Raw genomic sequence first — 18712 nt, forward strand, 5'->3', positions numbered from 1 at the left:
TGTTTATTTTACTACAAATGTGTCCCTGATTCCTGACTCCCTTTTACACATACTCTTATCCATTAGCTGAAGTGGCTCCTCTGTTGTTAGACCAAGTTAAAGGTCCTTTAGTTCTCCTCTATGTTCATTTAATGGGCGTTCTGGACAACAGCTTCAATCCCTTTACTTTCCCTACTTATTCCTGATGGCATTTTGTCAGTGCTCTGTGTCACTTGTAGTAACAATTTTTTTTGTGACTGAATGACAGTGTTCGATGTACAAGGGAGATTAATGTCAAAAGGAGCAATTTTTGCTTTCACAGTTGTCTTGCCTCTCAGAGCTAGTACTACCGGTCTAGCCTAAATAGACTAGTCTTCCCATGTTCTGGATTTACATTCTGAACAGTATGTGCAGTTTCACACCATGTTTCTGAAGTGCTGAGACACCCAGCATGCTCTTGGAATGTCTCTGCATAGCACAGAACATCATCCAAGTATGTAGTACAGCATTCATCTCCAGTATAATTTCCATGGTGCACTGGAATGAAGGAGTACTAGGGAGACATAATGGGATCTTTACCCATTTACATAAGCCCCATTCAGGAAATGAAAGCTGTCACCAGTTGAGCCCATTCAGCCCTAAAGCCGTGTTGGTAGGCCTTCCCTAGGTATTTGATTGAGATCTGGCTGTATCCTACCAGGGTGTCTGGAAGATCTTACAACGTTATATAAGTGAGATAGGGGATGTCTGTCTGGTACAGTATTGCGATTGAAAAATGTGTAGTCAATACAAAATCTGAACGTTTCTTCTTTGTCTCAGGTCAGACAACCAGGACCTAATAGGAGGATTTTGTCTTCCCTTCTATCCCTTAGCAAGCAAATCTTGTATATTTTTGTATTAATGTATAAGGATGTTATCCTTACACAGTTGAAACAAAGACCCAGCTTCTTTGGAATATACATCCTTTTGGAATGCATCATCCTTCAGGTTGATTGGTGTCTGGAGACTGGGAATGCATCCTATTTCATTATTTTGTAGGAACAATGTATAGGATCCTTCATACAGATTGTATGCTTGACAATCTTTTATTTCTTTTCATTACAATAGTTAACATCCCCGTTGGGGTGTAATAATGCTGCAGGATCATGTCTTTCAAATTTAGGACTGGGTGAAGAGCAAAGGCAGTAAACTTCAAACACTGTTTATTTGTTGCAATCTGATTGGTTGGCACAATTGTCACTATTGGCACTAAGCTTACTGGGCAGAGGCGTCATGTTTAGTATAAATCCTTGTAGGGATTGTCCGGCAGATTTCCAGGAGCTCCTCACCAGTGTCCTTGTGCTTCAATCAATGTCTCGTGTCACTGATTTTAAATAACACCACTGGGTTGGAGAAGTCAAAGCTAGATGGCACTTACCATTTGACATAGGCAACTTCACCATGGTGGACCATCTCGCAGACTTACTTTCACTTTACCAGTCAAAAGTTTGGACACACCCCTTCAAGTGAATGTTATTTTGGGCGTTAGGAAAGATATAGGTGAGCATTGGCTTCCTGATGGCACCTGTTTTGTTGCATCAACCTCAACTCTGAGACAACCTGAGGAGACAGGTATAGAAAGGTTTATTTCATGAAATTGTTTCCAAGTAGAATGAGGATATGAGGTCATAATCATCAGAAAAGACAGATCCAACCAACAGCTCTATACCAATACATGCTAATGCATCTCAAAGTATAAACCCCGAAGAACTCCAACATAAAAACAATAATAGATATGAAAAAAAAAAATCATGAACAGAAACCATTTGTGTAAATTACAATACATTATAAAAAATTTGGGAAACTTAAAAGAAATACAGCCCACGGAAAAAAATTAAGAGACCACTGCACCTTTTTCTTTCCTTTACAAAAAAGATGAAAAGGAAAATTTGAGGGAGGAACAGAAGCGTTCAATTTGCAGTTAATTTTGAGATAATTTTGAGATAGTATCTCGTTATAACATTACATATCAATGAATCAGAGAATTTGTTCATCTTGAAATGAAAACAAACATACTTTATTGCTGCTGCATACCTAAGTTTATCTCATTATAACGAGATACAGTGAGGAAAAACATTATTTGATCCCATGCTGATTTTGTACGTTTGCCCACTGACAAAGAAATTATCAGTCTATAATTTTCATGGTAGGTTTATTTCAACAGTGAGAGACAGAATAACAACAACAAAATTCTGAAAATGCATGTCAAAAATTTTATAAATTCATTTGCATTTTAATTAGTGAATTAAGTATTTGATCCCCTCTCAGTCAGAAAGATTTCTGGCTCCCAGGTGTCTTTTATACAGGTAACGAGCTGAGATTAGGAGCACACTCTAAATTGAGTGCTCCTTTTCTCAGCTTGTTACCTGTATAAAAGACACCTGTCTACAGAAGCAATTAATCATATTCCAAACTCTCCACTATGACCAAAGAGCTGTCCAAGGATTACAGGGACAAGATTGTAGACCTACACAAGGCTAGAATGGGCTACAAGACCATCGCCAAGCATTTAGGTAAGAATGTGACAATAGTTGGTGCGATTATTCGCAGATGTAAGAAACACAAAAGAACTGTCAATCTACCTCGGTCTGGGGCTCCGTGCGAGATCTCACCTAGTGGAGTTGCAATGATCATGAGAACGGTGAGGAATCAGCCCAGAACTACACGGGAGGATCTTGTCAATGATCTCAAGGCAGCTGGGACCATAGTCACCAAGAAAACAATTGGTAACACACTACGCCGTGAAGGACTGAAATCCTGCAGCGCCCGCAAGGTCCCCCTGCTCAAGAAAGCACATTTACAGGCCCGTCTGAAGTTTGCCAATGAACATCTGAATGATTCCGAGAAATGGATGAAAGTGTTGTGGTCAGATGAGACCAAAATCAAGCTCTTTGGCATCAAATCAACTCGGCGTGTTTGGAGGAGGACGAATGCTGCTATTGACCCCAAGAACACCATTTCACCGTCAAACATGGAGGTGGAAACATTATGCTTTGGGGGTGTTTTTCTGCAAAGGGGACAGGACAACTTCACCGCATCAAAGGGACGATGGACGGGCCATGTACCGTCAAATCTTGGGTGAGAACCTCCTTCCCTCAGCCAGGGCATTGAAAATGGGTCGTGGATGGGTATTCCAGCATGACAATGACCCAAAACACACGGCCAAGGCAACAAAGGAGTGGCTCAAGAAGAAGCACATTAAGGTCCTGGAGTGGCCTAGCCAGTCTCCAGACCTTAATCCCATAGAAAATATGTGGAGGGAGCTGAATGTTCAAGTTGCCAAACGCCAGCCTGGAAACATTAAGGACTTGGAGAAGATCTGCAAAGAGGAGTAGGACAAAATCCCTCCTGAAATGTGTGAAAACCTGGTGGCCAACTACAAGAAACGTCTGATCTCTGTGATTGCCAACAAGGTTTTGCCACCAAGTACAAAGTCATGTTTTGCAGAGGGGTCGAATATTTATTTCACTCATTAAAATGCAAATCAATTTATAAAAAAAATTATGTGCATTTTTCTGGATTTTCGTTTGTTATTCTGTCTCTCACTGTTCAAATAAACCTATCATTGAAATTATAGACTGATCACAAAATCAGCAGGGGATCAAATATTATTTCCCCCTCACAGTAAACGTCAAAAACAATGTTTACATGAGGAAAACAGTTTAGATCCTCTGAGTCAATTCCTGCCGTCCTACGTGGAAGTTGATTACATTTGGAAAGTTTAAACATCCAGCTTCACAATCTGAGCTTCAATGTATCACACATCTCATCTGACTGGAGTGTGTGGACAGTGATCTACCCAAAACTTAAATATCAGATAGAAATTACAGACAAAATCCCTAGCAGTTAGGTGGTGACCAGAGTAAACAAGTTTAACAGATCATTTATATAAAGCCCTAGCATTAACACACTTGTTTATGCTTTACTAAATCCATGACTGAGCATTTCTATCCTTTGAAGTGTTAACATAGGGATTTTATGAAAGGTGAGAATATTTTTTTGCATGAGTGATGGAGGGTGGATTGTGCATGAGGGTTACAGTGGCCAAGCTATCCATCCCAGCCATCCATGGATTTTAGATGGATTCCCAGGGGTGCTAGCTGTCAGAAGAAATCAGATTTGATTACAAGACTAGAATTACCAGATGCCCTGAAGTGTATCGAGGTCTTTGGGGAAAAGGCAGTACAGCAGTCACATACTATCCTTCAACCATTACATTGCACAATTTCCTATTGTTCAATGGAGACTAGACGGTTGTCTTTGGAAAATAATGGGGCTATTAAGCTGAGAATATATCTTAAAATATGAATTTTCCAAGTGCAATTCTTTCATTCTTTTCTGTTTACTTTCTACGTATAAGGACATAGGTTTCTCATCACAAGATGTGTACTTTTTTATGTAGTGGTTAGACATAAAGTATATATTCTTTCATAATTCATAATTGATTTACTAAATATTCAAACTTTTATATCTCATTAAAGTGTAACAAGAATGACAAAGACAAAAGGGACCTGTGTCCCTTCTGCATCAGCTACTGTTCAATTGCATGTAAAAGGAATGTCAATAGGGCAGATACAGACAAAATAAAGTGAGGAGGAGCATGTCAATTCCATGAGCCTGTCTTTTTTGTACACATGATGAGACAGCAGGAAAGAACATGACAATCAATTCAAAATACCTATCTGACTGAATTACAGGTTTCATATTTGATTTTGTTATGGATAGACATACATTTATTTATTTGACTCTCAACTGTTTCAACATGACCATGGCCTTCTCTGTCTCCCCCTGCAGCTCCATTCCGCCCAGCAGACACAGAGAACATAGTAAGGTTTGATGCCTTTGGAGACAGTCTGGGCCGCTACAACATCTTCCACTACCACAAAGAGGACGAACGCTATGTGTACCGTAAAGTGGGCTACTGGGCCCAGAATCTGACCCTTAACACCAGCCAGATTCCCTGGGAGGGCCAAGCGCCTCCCACCTCCCAGTGCAGCGACCCCTGCAGGAAGAACGAAGTGAAGAGCATGCAGCCAGGGGACGTGTGCTGCTGGATCTGTATCCCCTGCCAGCCCTACCAATACTTGATGGATGAGTTCACATGTGCCGACTGCAAGTTTGGTGAATGGCCCCTGGCCAACCTGACAGGCTGCTTTGACTTGCCGGAGGAGTACATTCGTTGGGAGGACGCCTGGGCTATAGGTCCTGTTACCATCTCCTGCCTGGGCATGATGTGTACTCTCTTCATTATCGGCCTTTTTCTCAAGCACAATGACACCCCCGTGGTCAAAGCCAGCGGGCGGGAGCTGTCCTACATCCTGCTGCTGGGTGTGCTGATGTGCTACAGTATGACCTTCATCTATATTGCCAAGCCGTCCATGGCTGTTTGTACCCTACGTCGACTCGGCCTGGGCACCTCTTTCGCGGTGTGCTACTCAGCGCTCCTCACCAAGACCAACCGCATAGCACGCATCTTCAGCGGGGTGAAGGACGGAGCCCAGCGGCCGAGGTTTATCAGCCCTGCCTCCCAGGTGGCCATCTGCGGTGGTCTGATCTCCTGCCAGCTGATAGTAGTTGTGGTGTGGCTTCTGGTGGAGACCCCTGGGGTCAGGAAGGAGGTGAGCCCGGAGAGGAGGGACGTAGTGACACTCAAGTGCAACAGCAAGGACTCCAGCATGCTCATGTCCCTCACATACAACTGCGTCCTCATCATCCTCTGCACTGTCTATGCCTTTAAGACCCGCAAGTGCCCTGAGAATTTCAACGAGGCCAAGTTCATTGGGTTCACCATGTACAACCACCTGCATCATCTTGGCTGGCCTTCCAGCCAATATTCTATGTCACGGCCAGCGAACTATAGGGTGAGTTACCCAATCACATAGCATCTTGGTATACACAGGTAGATGACGCTGCCAAAAGCATAACCGCAGATGTTGAGATGTGTGACGCTGATAAGGCATCATTACCACAAAATATGTGTGAAGCATCTCGGTTCAACGTAATCTGTTGTGGAAATTGACCCACAGTGCCGTTCCATGTGTTTGATGTATCCCAGAGTTAGCACACCTGAATTAATTTGTTTATTAATTATCAAGCCCTTGGCGGTTTGATTCAGATGAGCAAGTTCAGGGCTATGACAAAATTATGAGACTGTGTAAACAAAGTTGATTAGATACAATGAGTGGTGATACAATGAGTGGTGAGCACAAGATTATGAGCGGTAAATGGTAAATGCAGGGAGATTTGCAGTACAGTATGGTGTAGCTACTGAGTTTACAGTTTGGAGGTGGCTTGTGGTAAGCATAGTTTTATAATTCTGTATGGGTGGCCATTTGCTGATGACCATTTGCTGATGGCAACAGCAGAAGGAATAAACTGTTCGAGTGGCAGGACTTTTTGGTCATGATTTACCTGTACTGCCTGCCTGCCGGATTATACATTTTTGGGGAATTGGATAGCTCAATTGGGAGAAGTGAGCAAGGATTTTTCCTGCACACTGCCTTGTTCTGGAGTAATTTAACACCGACAATACATTTGAATTATAATTTTTACTGGCCTAAAAACACAATGAATGGTTTATAACACTGCCAAAACATGGTCTTTTAAGTTCTTTCGTTTTTTTAGTCAAGAACACATTGGAGCTTTTGGAAACAATTACAGAAAATATATATTTATTTTGCCTTTAGGCTACTCCTATACTATTTTAAATCCCACCTAACTACCTAAATGTAGGTAAACCAAATTGAAATCTGAACAATCTGACTTTCATGCATTAGAACTGTAAGTTCATGTAAATAGCAAGTAAGTTATAATTATTCAGCAAAACTAACAGCTGAGACACCATGGGAGAGAGGTAGGGAAAGTCAACCACCACCTCCACAGTGTTAAGGTCTAGGTTATTTTGGCTGCACCAGACCACCAGCTAGTTGAGAGAGAGTGGGAGATTCTGTGAAACTGGTTTACTTTAGTCAGAGTTCGGGTGAAGTACACCTAAAGGAGCCTTTGGTGTGTTGTTTGTAATCTGACTGAATCCTTTGAAAGAAACTGGAACAATGATTATTATCCATTTATAATGATAAGCCACCAGGCATAGACATGGAGAAAAAGTTAACTGCTGTCTTTCAGAATGCATATATGAAACAGCACTCAACTTTTACTGCACTGGCTCAGCTGACAGAGGATTGGCAAAAATAAACAGTTGGAACTATAGTTTTAGTGGCAACCATTAACTGTCATCATTTGTAACTGGAAAAAACATGGCCAGTGAGCTCAATGAGACTCTTTACAAAGTGACAGTGTCAGAATGGGTGGTAAACATCACCCTGGTCTTAAATACATCTAAAACTGAAAGCCTTACATTTGGTTCAGAACATTATCTTCTACCTAAACTTGTTGCCATCTCGTGATTCGAACATGGGTCACCCACGTGAAAGGTTGTGTTGTTAACTCTATTCTGAACAAATCCTATTTTGCCACTGGCCGTTTTAATAGTTAATTGGCCATTTGTGAATTAAATTGATACAGTTAAACTGACTAACATTTCTTACTAAGTTTACCTCTACCACAAATAGCGGCTATGTATTGCGTTTGCCACTTGCCGTTTGCCACTGGCCAGTAACAAGCTTTACCAGTATCTACTAACTTACTGGAATAGTCATAAGAATTGAGCAATTATTAGCGAGTCTGCCAAAGCTATTCAATTTCATGGCAAGGGAACATATTTTTTTCTTTAATGGCAAAACAATGTACTTTTTTTTTTCATTTGTGAATGACATTTATACAACAACTATCAATAAAGTGGACGATAACTAACTTTTTCATCAAGTGAAAAGATGAGAATCGTGGAATCTACCAGAAATTATTAATAAACGTTATTGCTCTCAATAGATTGTGACTTAGATCTTCCACATGAGAGGCAGTGTCTTTTACCAGTACACGACGGTATTACACGTTTCAGCTGTCGCTAGACTCCATTGAGGATTGTGTTAAACTGACCAACGTTTCTTATTAAGTTTACCTCTACCACAAATAGCGTCTATGAACAGTATTACACTGACTGTTTTAACAGCTTATTAGCCAGTAATAAGCTTACTAGTATCTACTAACTTCTTAGGAATAATCATAAGAATTGAGCAATTGCTAGCGAGACTGAAGATGAACTATTCCATGCCAGAAACAATATAACCGTATACAGTTTCCGGTTGTAGCCACCAAAGTTTTTGCCAATACGGAATAATTCACAATGCATACTTCGCTTTGCCTGCGAGGAGATAGGACCTAGGGACGTATGGTCCACAAGTCTGCTTCTCTAACCACTACGCTATTTAACAAGGGGTAGTCAGTCAGTCACTCAGTCAGTCAGTCAGTAAGAGACATTCGCTCTTTTTTAGCCGGCTACGCTTACACGGTCCGGCAATTTTTTTTTTCCAAAATGTATCCTCCCCTTGCAAAAATAATGTACATCCAATTGCTGCTGGATTATTGCCTTTTTAATATTTTAAATATTATAAAAAAATCATAAAATGTGTATCTAAGACAGGGCGGGAATGTGTAGCTTCAAAGTAGCTGCACCTTTACGGCTAATGTGCATTTGAATGAAAAATCCATAATTTGACCTCTATCACTAATGAAAAACAAACAAACTTGATTCAATTTATTAGAGCTACTGTTTTTATTATATTTAATTAGTCACATCATTCTGAAATACATAAGCACACTGTGCTGTGTGACTAGCAAGCTCATTAATTATGCCTATTTAATTTAACCTATGTAGACATTCTGGTGAGTAGGCCTAAGGTTTTATTTAAAACACAAATGTTGTTGTTTTTATATGTTGTTATTTTATATGTTGCATATTTTGGATCAAACTCACTCTAGTAATACTTATTTCTTGTGTTGTTTACACTATCCTAGAATGTCAGAAAAAATTATAACATAATCTAAAATGGAGTGGAAGTTGCATTAGAAATAAGCTATGCTTCAAATACCCCAAAGCATCAACTCAGTGGATTCCAGTATATTTTGGTCACAGTTGCTTTGATGAGCTATTAAATTGGACATGGTCTACAGTTGCTGAAATTCACTTAATAGCTCATTATGGACAATACAATTGTTAGTTTTGCACTAGCACTAATGGCTAATGTGTCCCTCTCATTGAGTGAATAAGAAACTGCTAATAATAATATGATGATAATAGGCTTAATAATTGAGGAATATGATTTGTTGAGGGGGGGGAAAACGATTTTAATATTAAAATATTTATTAACTGCTATTTGCTAAACATAGTATCAACGTTGGAGAAGATTCGCTTCGGGAAGCTTTTTCACGGCATGGTAACCGGCTTGACTCTACTCACGTCGCCTCACCTCTACACGCTTCGGGAGTTTTTTCAACGGCATGGTACCGGCTTGACTCTACTCACGTCACCTCACCTCTACCTCGCTTCGGGAGCTTTTTCACAGTATGGTACCGGCTCAACTCTACTCGCCTTTTCTGGCAAATGTGGGCAAATGTTAGGATAGTACCTGGTACCAGATACTTTTTTAGTACTTGCTCCGTCGAGGTTCCAAGTTAGGAGAACCGATACTAAAAAAGTGACGTGAAAACACTGAAGACTTCTGATTGGACAAGAGTGACCCAATGTTCCAAACATTATCGTGATGCGTGGTCGTAATTATAGATGAATAGATCAGGGGCAATTTTTTTATTATTATTTTTGGTTAATTTGAGATCCGGGGCTACAGCCCTGGACACCCAGGCATAACGACGGCACTGGTAGTTCATTCATTCAGATTTTTCTTTACGATATCTTCCATTGTTGTTCCCGTGTGTGTCGCGTTGGAGGTGGCCTCACGGCAGTTTTCCTGTGATGTCACTATGGACAGATACATGGTAATATCTGCAGTGGAAAACTAACCGAGGCGTGTAGAGCCGAGTCGAGTTGGTACTAAGCGATGGAAAAGCTCCCAAAGTGAGTTGAGTTGAGCCGGTTCCATTCAGTGGAAAAGAGCCAATACAGAATATTAGCTTTACGGAATATTGGCTATGATTTCCTTGTTGTTGAATGAAAATGTTTTGTCCATTAAAATAACATCAAATTTATCAGAAATACAATGCAATAAAACTGGCCTTCTTTAGACTAGTGCAGTGTCTTCTGTGTTCCTGGGTTCAATTACAGGCTCAAAATGGCCAGAAACAAATAACTTTATTCTGAAACTCATCAGTCTATTCTTGTTCCAAGAAATAATGAAGGCTATTTCATGTGAAAAATTGCCAAGAAACTGAAAATCTTGTACAACGATGTGTACTACTCCCTTCACAGAAAAGCGCAAATTTAACATAGAAAGACAAGTGGGAGGCCCTGGTGCATAACTGAGCAAGAGGACAAATACATTAGTGTCTAGATTGAGAAACTGACACTCAAGGGTCCTCAACTGGCAGCTTCACTATATAGTACCCGCAAAACACAGTGAAGAGGTGATTCCAGGATGCTAGGCACCTAAAGGTCTCTTAGACCATGAGAAACAACCGTCCACTGAGTGAAAGGCTCTGAACACTCATGTAAATGTGATATTTCTGTTGTGGTAAAGAGGACATATCTGTTTGAAAACATTTTTTAAAACCAGATTTTGCTTCATAATCATGGGGGTATTGTTTATAGATTAATGGGTAAAAACCTGGACACATTTTAGAATATGTAGTTTGCATAACAAAGTGAAGGGGTCTGAATACCTTCCAAAAGCACTTTGGCTGTGGATTATGACTCAGGCTGAAACACTCAGTATCCTTCCTGCTTGACAAATAACCCATCGTTGGGTTACATAACTTTGGATCCTTAAATGGGCCACTATGCTAGTAGCCTATATTCTGAAAAAAAACTTTAAACAATACACTTTCAAAGACAGCGTTTTCAGGCCAGAGTCAATGTGCCCTCAGATGTCCCCTGGTGACCACTAATTATTAAGTATGTGCTGTACATTAACGTACCGTGACGAGGTATAATGAGGTGTAACTAAGCATAATGAGGCATCTAATATTCTATGACACTTGGATTAGACGAACAACATCTACATCTGTCTCTAAACTGAACAGGATAACTTGTCCTTAACTGCACCCAGAAAACTTTCATCAGCACCATGCATGTGCATGACTGCCTTTCCTAGCTGAGGGTTAAAGAGAGATTGACTGCTTTAACTATATATTACATACCCCACCAAGCACAAAACAATGGGTTTCTTCAGTATATGACAGCCCTGGTCAGTTATGTATAGAGCCATGGCACTGTAGAATGCTCTGCCTGAAGACGATTCTTAAGCTGAAAGCATCAAATACTTATTGTAACACCACATATTTGAGTTTTTAAATAACTCACAATATATTTCCCAACATGAATACAATGTTGACACCTTACAATAATTGATTTTGTGTTTCAATGTTTTGAAATAAAATACTGAACAGAATGACATATCAAACATACCCCTGCTTAGACTGCTGCCCCCGCGACCCGGCCCCGGATAAGCGGAAGATGATGGATGGATGGATGGACGACATATCAAACAAGAGAATTGGTCATGGGTCTGAATACTTTTACGAGGCACTGTGTGTATAGAGTGTATACACTGTAGATGAGGCAGTATTTACTTTTTTACTGTTATTGATGTGTATGTTGATTTGTCATTCTGTACTATAAAATTACCTTGTATTTGTGCACAAACAGCATTTTCTAGCAAGAGGTTTCTAAGCACCAGTAGCAAACTGATTGATCATCTGTTTGAATCATTAAAGGGTGCATTGCTATATTTGAGCAGCAGAAATAGTTGGCTTCCCTCTAGGCCCTGGGGAAGACATTTTACTCTAGGCTTAAATGAAAGATGTGCCAAATAGGCTTAGCAATATAATTTACAACAAACCCAAGTAATTTACCATTCAGTTTGTTGGTACCAGCTGGTTTGTACTTATGGATGAGTAGCAATATTGTTTTCACCTCTTCCACACTAACTTTGCAGAATTCACAAATTTTGCAGCATGTATGTATATATTGTTGCCCTTGACTATAACCCAGTCTGTGTCATCTGAATGTTTTTTTGTTTTATGTTTGACAGGCTTTTCAGTGTTACGTTTCTGTCAGTATGCAGGTATGAGATGAATCATTGCATGGTCTGATGTCTTACAGTGTGGCATTAATGGCAGTGTGTTACGCCCCTTAAAAATGCTAATAATATGGTCCAGAATTTGATAGTTGCTTGACATTTCCACAATTGCTAGCATCTGTGAAGATCATGTTTTAGGGTTGTTTCAATAAAATTCCCCATGATGATCAATTTAGATTTCACATTGTTTCACCCCAATGATCTAAACAACTAAGTCACATTTATTTATAAAGCACATTTAAAAACAACAAGTGTCAACTAAAGTGCTGTACAATGAAGTGTCAAGGACAGTAAAAAGAAAACCATACATAAAACATATAGCTAACTAAACATATTTTCATAGGACATGACAGATTTAAGCACAACTTCCTACCCATTTGCAGACTCAAATGCTAAATAAAAAAGATAGCTAGCTGGTAGCTATTCTGCTGTGGGTACACAGGCACTTGGTATGATGTCAGAATGGCAGTCAAAATGACTAAGCAGAACACCAGGGGTGAATAGAAAGGTTTCCGGTGGAAGAAATACATTTGTGGCCTACAGAGCCGAATTTAGACAGTACATTGACAACATTGCATCAACCTTGGTTAACGTAAAACACACATTAGCACATTTGAATGAATTGCATGGTTCTACGATGTGATAAGCACTGCACAGCTGGAAGGCAGCTAATTCCACAACAGGAATGAAGTCTTTTAGCAATGATTTTGTAAAGCCAAAAGCACAGATGAGAGAGAAGTCCTTTTTTATTTTCATCAGAAGCTTTTTGACTATGTTTCAAGTTGCGATAGAGCCCACATTTAAAAAGAAAAATGCTTGAAAGATTTGTAGACTCCTCGCATTAAAAAACCCAGCAGTGTCCCAGCTCGGTTCCCCCTCTGCCACAATCTTATAAACACTGCTTGAAATCAAACTCGTTGTCGTGGAGAGCGAGCAGCATTTTATAAGCCTTCCAACATTTTACAAACACTTAAACAAAGCATCATCCAAAATACTCGGCCTGCCCAAACAGAGATTGAACATCTTCAAAACCAATCAATTGGTTGTTATTTCTACCTCTGTATTCCCTGTGTCCTTAAAGTCGTAAGTAAGGGGATATGAGTTTTGCTCAAATAATATTTTTTCTAAAGCACCTGCTAGTTGAGATGACAGATATAAAATCCCTTTGATGGCTTGTCTTTAACTCTGATGAAAGCCACTGCTCTCTTTTCATGTGGCTGATATATCTATTTCAGAGGAGAACAAAGGCTCAGAGAAGTTCATATCTTGGCAAAATTACAGGTTTAAATAGCTTGGACAGATATGGACTGGAAACACCCTTCAAATCAACCACTTAATGGATCTCCATTGTGTTTCTCTGCTGGGATTTGAAATGTGTTTTATAATCAAGGTACTTTATTCATAATGTAACCTGGACATTTTGTATGCTAACTAATGGTTTGCACCTAGCAGTGTAGCCTCTGTCGTATTGCTGATGAAGTCTTCTGAGCATGGTTGTGGTTGAGACATCCATGTTGGACAGTTTGATGTTTGGACAGTTTTGTTTCATTATGGTGAGTGTTCTTCGGACATTCCGGTAAGGTCTCTTACTGTAAGTTGTTCTGGAATGTTTGCTAAATTACTAAAAGGAAATAACAGCTGAGGCTCTACACTTAAATCTTGTAGTAATTGTTTGATTTCGAATCGAAATGTATGAACTATAGTGTAAAAAAAAAATATATATATATAATAATCTCAGTAATTACAGATTGCACTATATATGTGAATAGTATGTGCTGATGAGCTCATTAAAGTAAGAGTGTTGACAGTAAAGGGGTTGATGAGTTCATCTTAAATCACTGATACATTTTTTATGGTGTGCAAAAGAATGCAAGCTTTGCCTAAAGATTAAATAATAAGTTTGACAAAAACATTCAATTATTTATTCCTTTTTTAATCTGCACTCCAAAACATGCACACCTGCAGGTTTACTGACTAATAAACTGCTCAAAAAAATATAAACTTCAGGGATATCAATCTGTCCAGTTAGGAAGCATAAGCAAATTAAAGTGCAAATGAAAACAGGTGCACTTGAGAGGCAACAGCAAGACAACCCCCCAAAAAAGGAATGGTTTTGCAGGTGGTGGCCACAAACAGTTACTCTCTCCATGTCCTTCCTGTCTGATTATTTTCTAGGTTTGTGTTTTGCTACAGTACTTGTCACTACTGGTAACATGAAGTGGTACCTACAGCCCATTCAGGCTACACAGGTAGTCCAGCTCCTCCAGGATAGCACATCCATATGTGCCGTCGCAAGAAGGTTTGCGGTGTCTCCCAGTACAGTCTCAAATTCATGGAGGAGATACCAGGAGACGGTCCGTTACACAAGTAGAGCTGGACAGGGTCGTAGAAGCAGGTTCACATTGAGTATATGTGACAGATGTGAAAGAGTCTGGAGATGCAGTGGTGAACGTTATGCTGCCTGCAACATCATTCAGCAAGACCAGTTTGGCAGTGGGTCAGTGATGGTCTGGGGAGACATATACTTGGAGTGTAGTTCTGGGCTGATCCCTCACCTTCCTCATGATCATTGATACCCCACGAGGTGAGATCTTGCATGGAGCCCCAGACCGAGGGAGATTGACCGTCATCTTGAACTTCCATTCCATTTTCTAATAATTGCGCCAACAGTTGTTGCCTTCTCACCAAGCTGCTTTTCCTATTGTCCTGTAGGCCATCCCAGCCTTGTGCAGGTCTACAATTTTACACAGCTCTCTGGTCTTGGCCAGAGTTTGGAGTCTGGTTTGTGCAGAGTTTGGTGTCTGGTTGATTGAGTGGGTGGACTGGTGTCTTTTATACAGGTAACGAGTTCAAACAGGTACAGTTATTACAGGTAAGAACAGGAGGGCTTCTTAAAGAAAAACTAACAGGTCTGTGAGAGATGGATTTCTTACTGGTTGGTAGGTGATCAAATACTTATGTCATGCAAAAAAATGCAAATTAATTATTTAAAAATCATACTATGTGATTTTCTGGATTTTTGTTTTAGATTCTGTCTCTCACAGTTGTGTACCTATGATTACAGACTTCTACATGCTTTTTAAGTAGGAAAACCTGCAAAATTGCCAGTGTATCAAATAATTGTTATCCCCACTGTATAATGTTTAATTAAGGAAGAGATTTGAGACCATTCCTTCATCCAGAAACTCTTTTTTGAGTGGATTAGGAGGAACATTTTTTTCTTACTTGAAGATGTATGGACGACCCAGTTTTAGACAGGTTTGCCCTAAGATCTCTTGGTACTTAATGGAGTCCATTCCATGTTGCCATGTATCCTAATTAGTTTCCCATGGCCTTTTGAAGTAAAAATGCACACGACATCACAGGTACACCACCATTCTTTACTTTGGGAATTAGGTCATTTTCTGCATGACCATGGCTCTTTTAATCAGACCATATAACCTAGTTCTAATAAAAAAGGTCCAATGACAGTTAGCAAACTCCAGGTACTTATGTTTGTGGTTAGTGTAAGCAGAGGTTAAATAACTTGTTGACATGGTAGGTTTGAAGACTTGGTAACCCCAAGATGTTAGTTTTTTTGTCACTTCAGTAGTCCCGCTGTGTGTGGGAGCAAAATATGCATGGGGTCCTCTTCCAGGCAAGTTCATCTCCTGCAACTCCAGTTGTTTTACATTTCTTAATCATTTTCATGTGTATAGATATTATAACCTTTTGCTTTTTTTCTCATTTCATTTGTGAATTCTCGGATGTTCATGAATGACTAAGGGAATTTAGCCTGTGTGTCACCTCATATTTAAACTCCAGTGAAAGTGATTTTATGACCTCAAATTCCACCGTATTGCTGTATTAACATTTCTGTCAGGGCTTGACTGCGGGGATGCCTCTCTAGGCATTTATATATTTAGTTTTTTTTGGTTGTCCCCAATCAGAGGTAGCTCCCCTGCATTGTCTTGAATTAGGGATCCTATTTGAGTTGATGTTTTCCAACCAAATTGTGGATTAATATTTGTGCCTTGTGCATGGCGGTTCTCGGTTGCTACTGCGCCATTTTGTTTCATTACATAGAAACCAATAAAGACATTTTTACCTACAACCACTCTGTGCCTCAGGTTCTGCATAACAACCGTGACAATTTCAGATTTTATTTTTTATTATTTCCCATCATTACGGCTGGCATGAGTCTAAATTGGAGAACAGGCTAATTGAGTCTTTCCTCTGATTTACGGTCATGCTACTTTGGCTGTATTTACATAGACAGCCCACTTCATGTCCTTTTTTATTGGTCATTTGACAAAAGAAACACTGATGTGATCATATTGCTCAAACGATCAATTAGAGCAACAAGTGGTAATTGCAACCCTATGTGACTAGTGCTCTTGATACAACGTACACCTGATCACAGACAAGACATAGAACAGACAAGACCAAAGTGGGTGCGCACATGCTACGCATTGATGCATGTACTTTTCTCCAAAATGTAGACACAGCCATTCCCTGGAGAAGCCAGAGCAGGCAGAGCACACATTAGTGCACAGAACAACAAGATGTTTTTTGGTCAGGTCTGTCAGTGTGAATGACTGAGCACTCTATTAGGTATTATAAGTTATTCACCTGAGGCTCCTCTAAATCTCCTCTCTTCACTCGGGTTAGCAAGAACTGATGCAGCCGGTAGATGAAAAACCACAGTAGATGTCTGCTGTGACCGCAACTGAACAGAAAATAAGCGGCTACCTAAGTAGCGTGTGCATGCAGTCTGTGTTTGAGCCAATCGAGGGGTCAGATCTTAGAAAGAGGCAGCGTACTACAAATGAACTATTAATTTACAACAACTGTACGACAAAACAGAGTTATTGATTGAGGAGAAACGGAGGACGAGACTGTGTGTGAATGCGTGTTTGTGTTCATTACCGATATCTCTTGTCAGTGTCAGGGCCAGTGTGGCCGGAGATGGGACAGGTGGGAGGGAAACCCCACTGCAGAGGGTTGTTGATGTGCGTGCTGTGTCAGCCTCAGGAGGGGGGGCAAGTCAGGACACTGACACGTCTGTCTTCATCTGGGACTGGCCTGACATGCTGCCGCCCAAAGGTGTCTCCTCTGCCTCTGTTGGAGACGTGCAGCGCTGTGCCCGCCCCCTCACCTTTCGCAGGGGCCACGTTCCACTCCGCCATCAGATGTGGAGGGATCACTGGAGGGAGTGTAATGTGTGGGCGAAGCTACAAAGGCACATGAAACAAACAAACGAACATGAAACAAATCATTAAACAACAACATAAATACTGTGCAAAGTAATTAGATCAATATGAAATCACTATATATGTTGACCTACCTCCAGTCAGAGCTCCCCGGATCTGTTCTGGTAAGGGTGTGGGTCTTTTGATGAGTCATGGTGTGTATAGGGTAATGCAAACAAAGGAAATTCAATAGAAAGTGAGGACACAGCTTATAGACGTATGCACAGGAAACTGTGTTGCAATAGCAGCTTGAATCTTCACTGTAGATGAATGTGTGACATATACACCTTTATGTATAAGTATTCACCACAACTAATAGATGCATACTGTATACTGGATTTCACCAAGAACAGTTTTGGTCATGTGTTAATATACCTAGTGAATTGCTTACGGAGCAGAGATGTCTGCCAGGCACATATAAATGCATGTTATCCATGTGGGTGTCAGGAGGGATGGAGGAAACTGGTAGTGTATCATCTGCATAGCAATGATAGGAGAGACAATGTCTGGATATGACAGAGCCAAGTATCTCAGTGTATAGTGAGAAAGGGGTCTAGAAACCGAGACCAGGGGGACAACAGCCATGAGAGCCCGTGGAGACGACATAGTCTTGAATGAATCCAGGGCAGCCTGCCAAATAGGATGCAATTTAATAGTCTACAGATAGACTCCCAGCCCTGAACAGATAGAGAGGGGAATCTGATGGTTCACAGTGCTGAAGCCAACAGATAGGTCTCTGAGGATGAAAACAGCTAGCTTGTGCAGTGTGAAGAGCATCTGTGACAGAGGAGAGCAGTCTGTGTTGAGTGACCCATCTTAGCCTGAATGGTTAGGGGTAAGGACACAGTTCTGAGAGAGATGGCTGAAGAGTTGGTCATAGAAAGCATGTTCAAGTGTTTAGAAAAGGGAAGACAGAAAGGATACATCAGAGGGTGTATGTTCCTTAAGTAATTTTCTGCGTTACTGATTTTTTTCAAGTTGTATATTGAAGGGTACATTTAAAATAACAAGCTTTTAAAATGTGATGTTGGGGCACAGTTTCCACTAAAACGTTGAAGGGATGCAAAAAGCATGGGACCTAAATAGAAATAATATTTAAGTGATGTAATTGTTCTTAAATTGGTGGGTGTTGAACCTAGAGATCTGATGACAGAGATATCAATAGAAATGCACTGAGCTCTGTGGTGTTTGGTCTCCTCTTGGGTCCCTCTGTGGACAGAAGGGATACAGTCAGTGAGAGGACCCCTGGGGCCCATATACCTCTGCAGACACTATGATGGGCAGACTGGAGAGTATAATGTCTGGATGTGGGAC

General features: G+C 40.4%; 1 protein-coding gene across 1 annotated transcript in view; it reads left to right on the forward strand.

Moving 5' to 3' along the window:
* The window catches only part of grm2a (glutamate receptor, metabotropic 2a), a 71724-nt gene that overhangs the window by 49033 nt on the left and 3979 nt on the right, over positions 1-18712 (forward strand). Inside the window, exon 4 of the mRNA XM_010881553.5 lies at positions 4813-5879. Coding sequence (XP_010879855.2) covers positions 4813-5879 — 1067 coding nt within the window. The remainder of the gene's footprint in view (positions 1-4812; positions 5880-18712) is intronic.

This window comes from Esox lucius, chromosome 17 (assembly GCF_011004845.1).
Source record: "Esox lucius isolate fEsoLuc1 chromosome 17, fEsoLuc1.pri, whole genome shotgun sequence".
Taxonomy (NCBI): domain Eukaryota; kingdom Metazoa; phylum Chordata; class Actinopteri; order Esociformes; family Esocidae; genus Esox; species Esox lucius.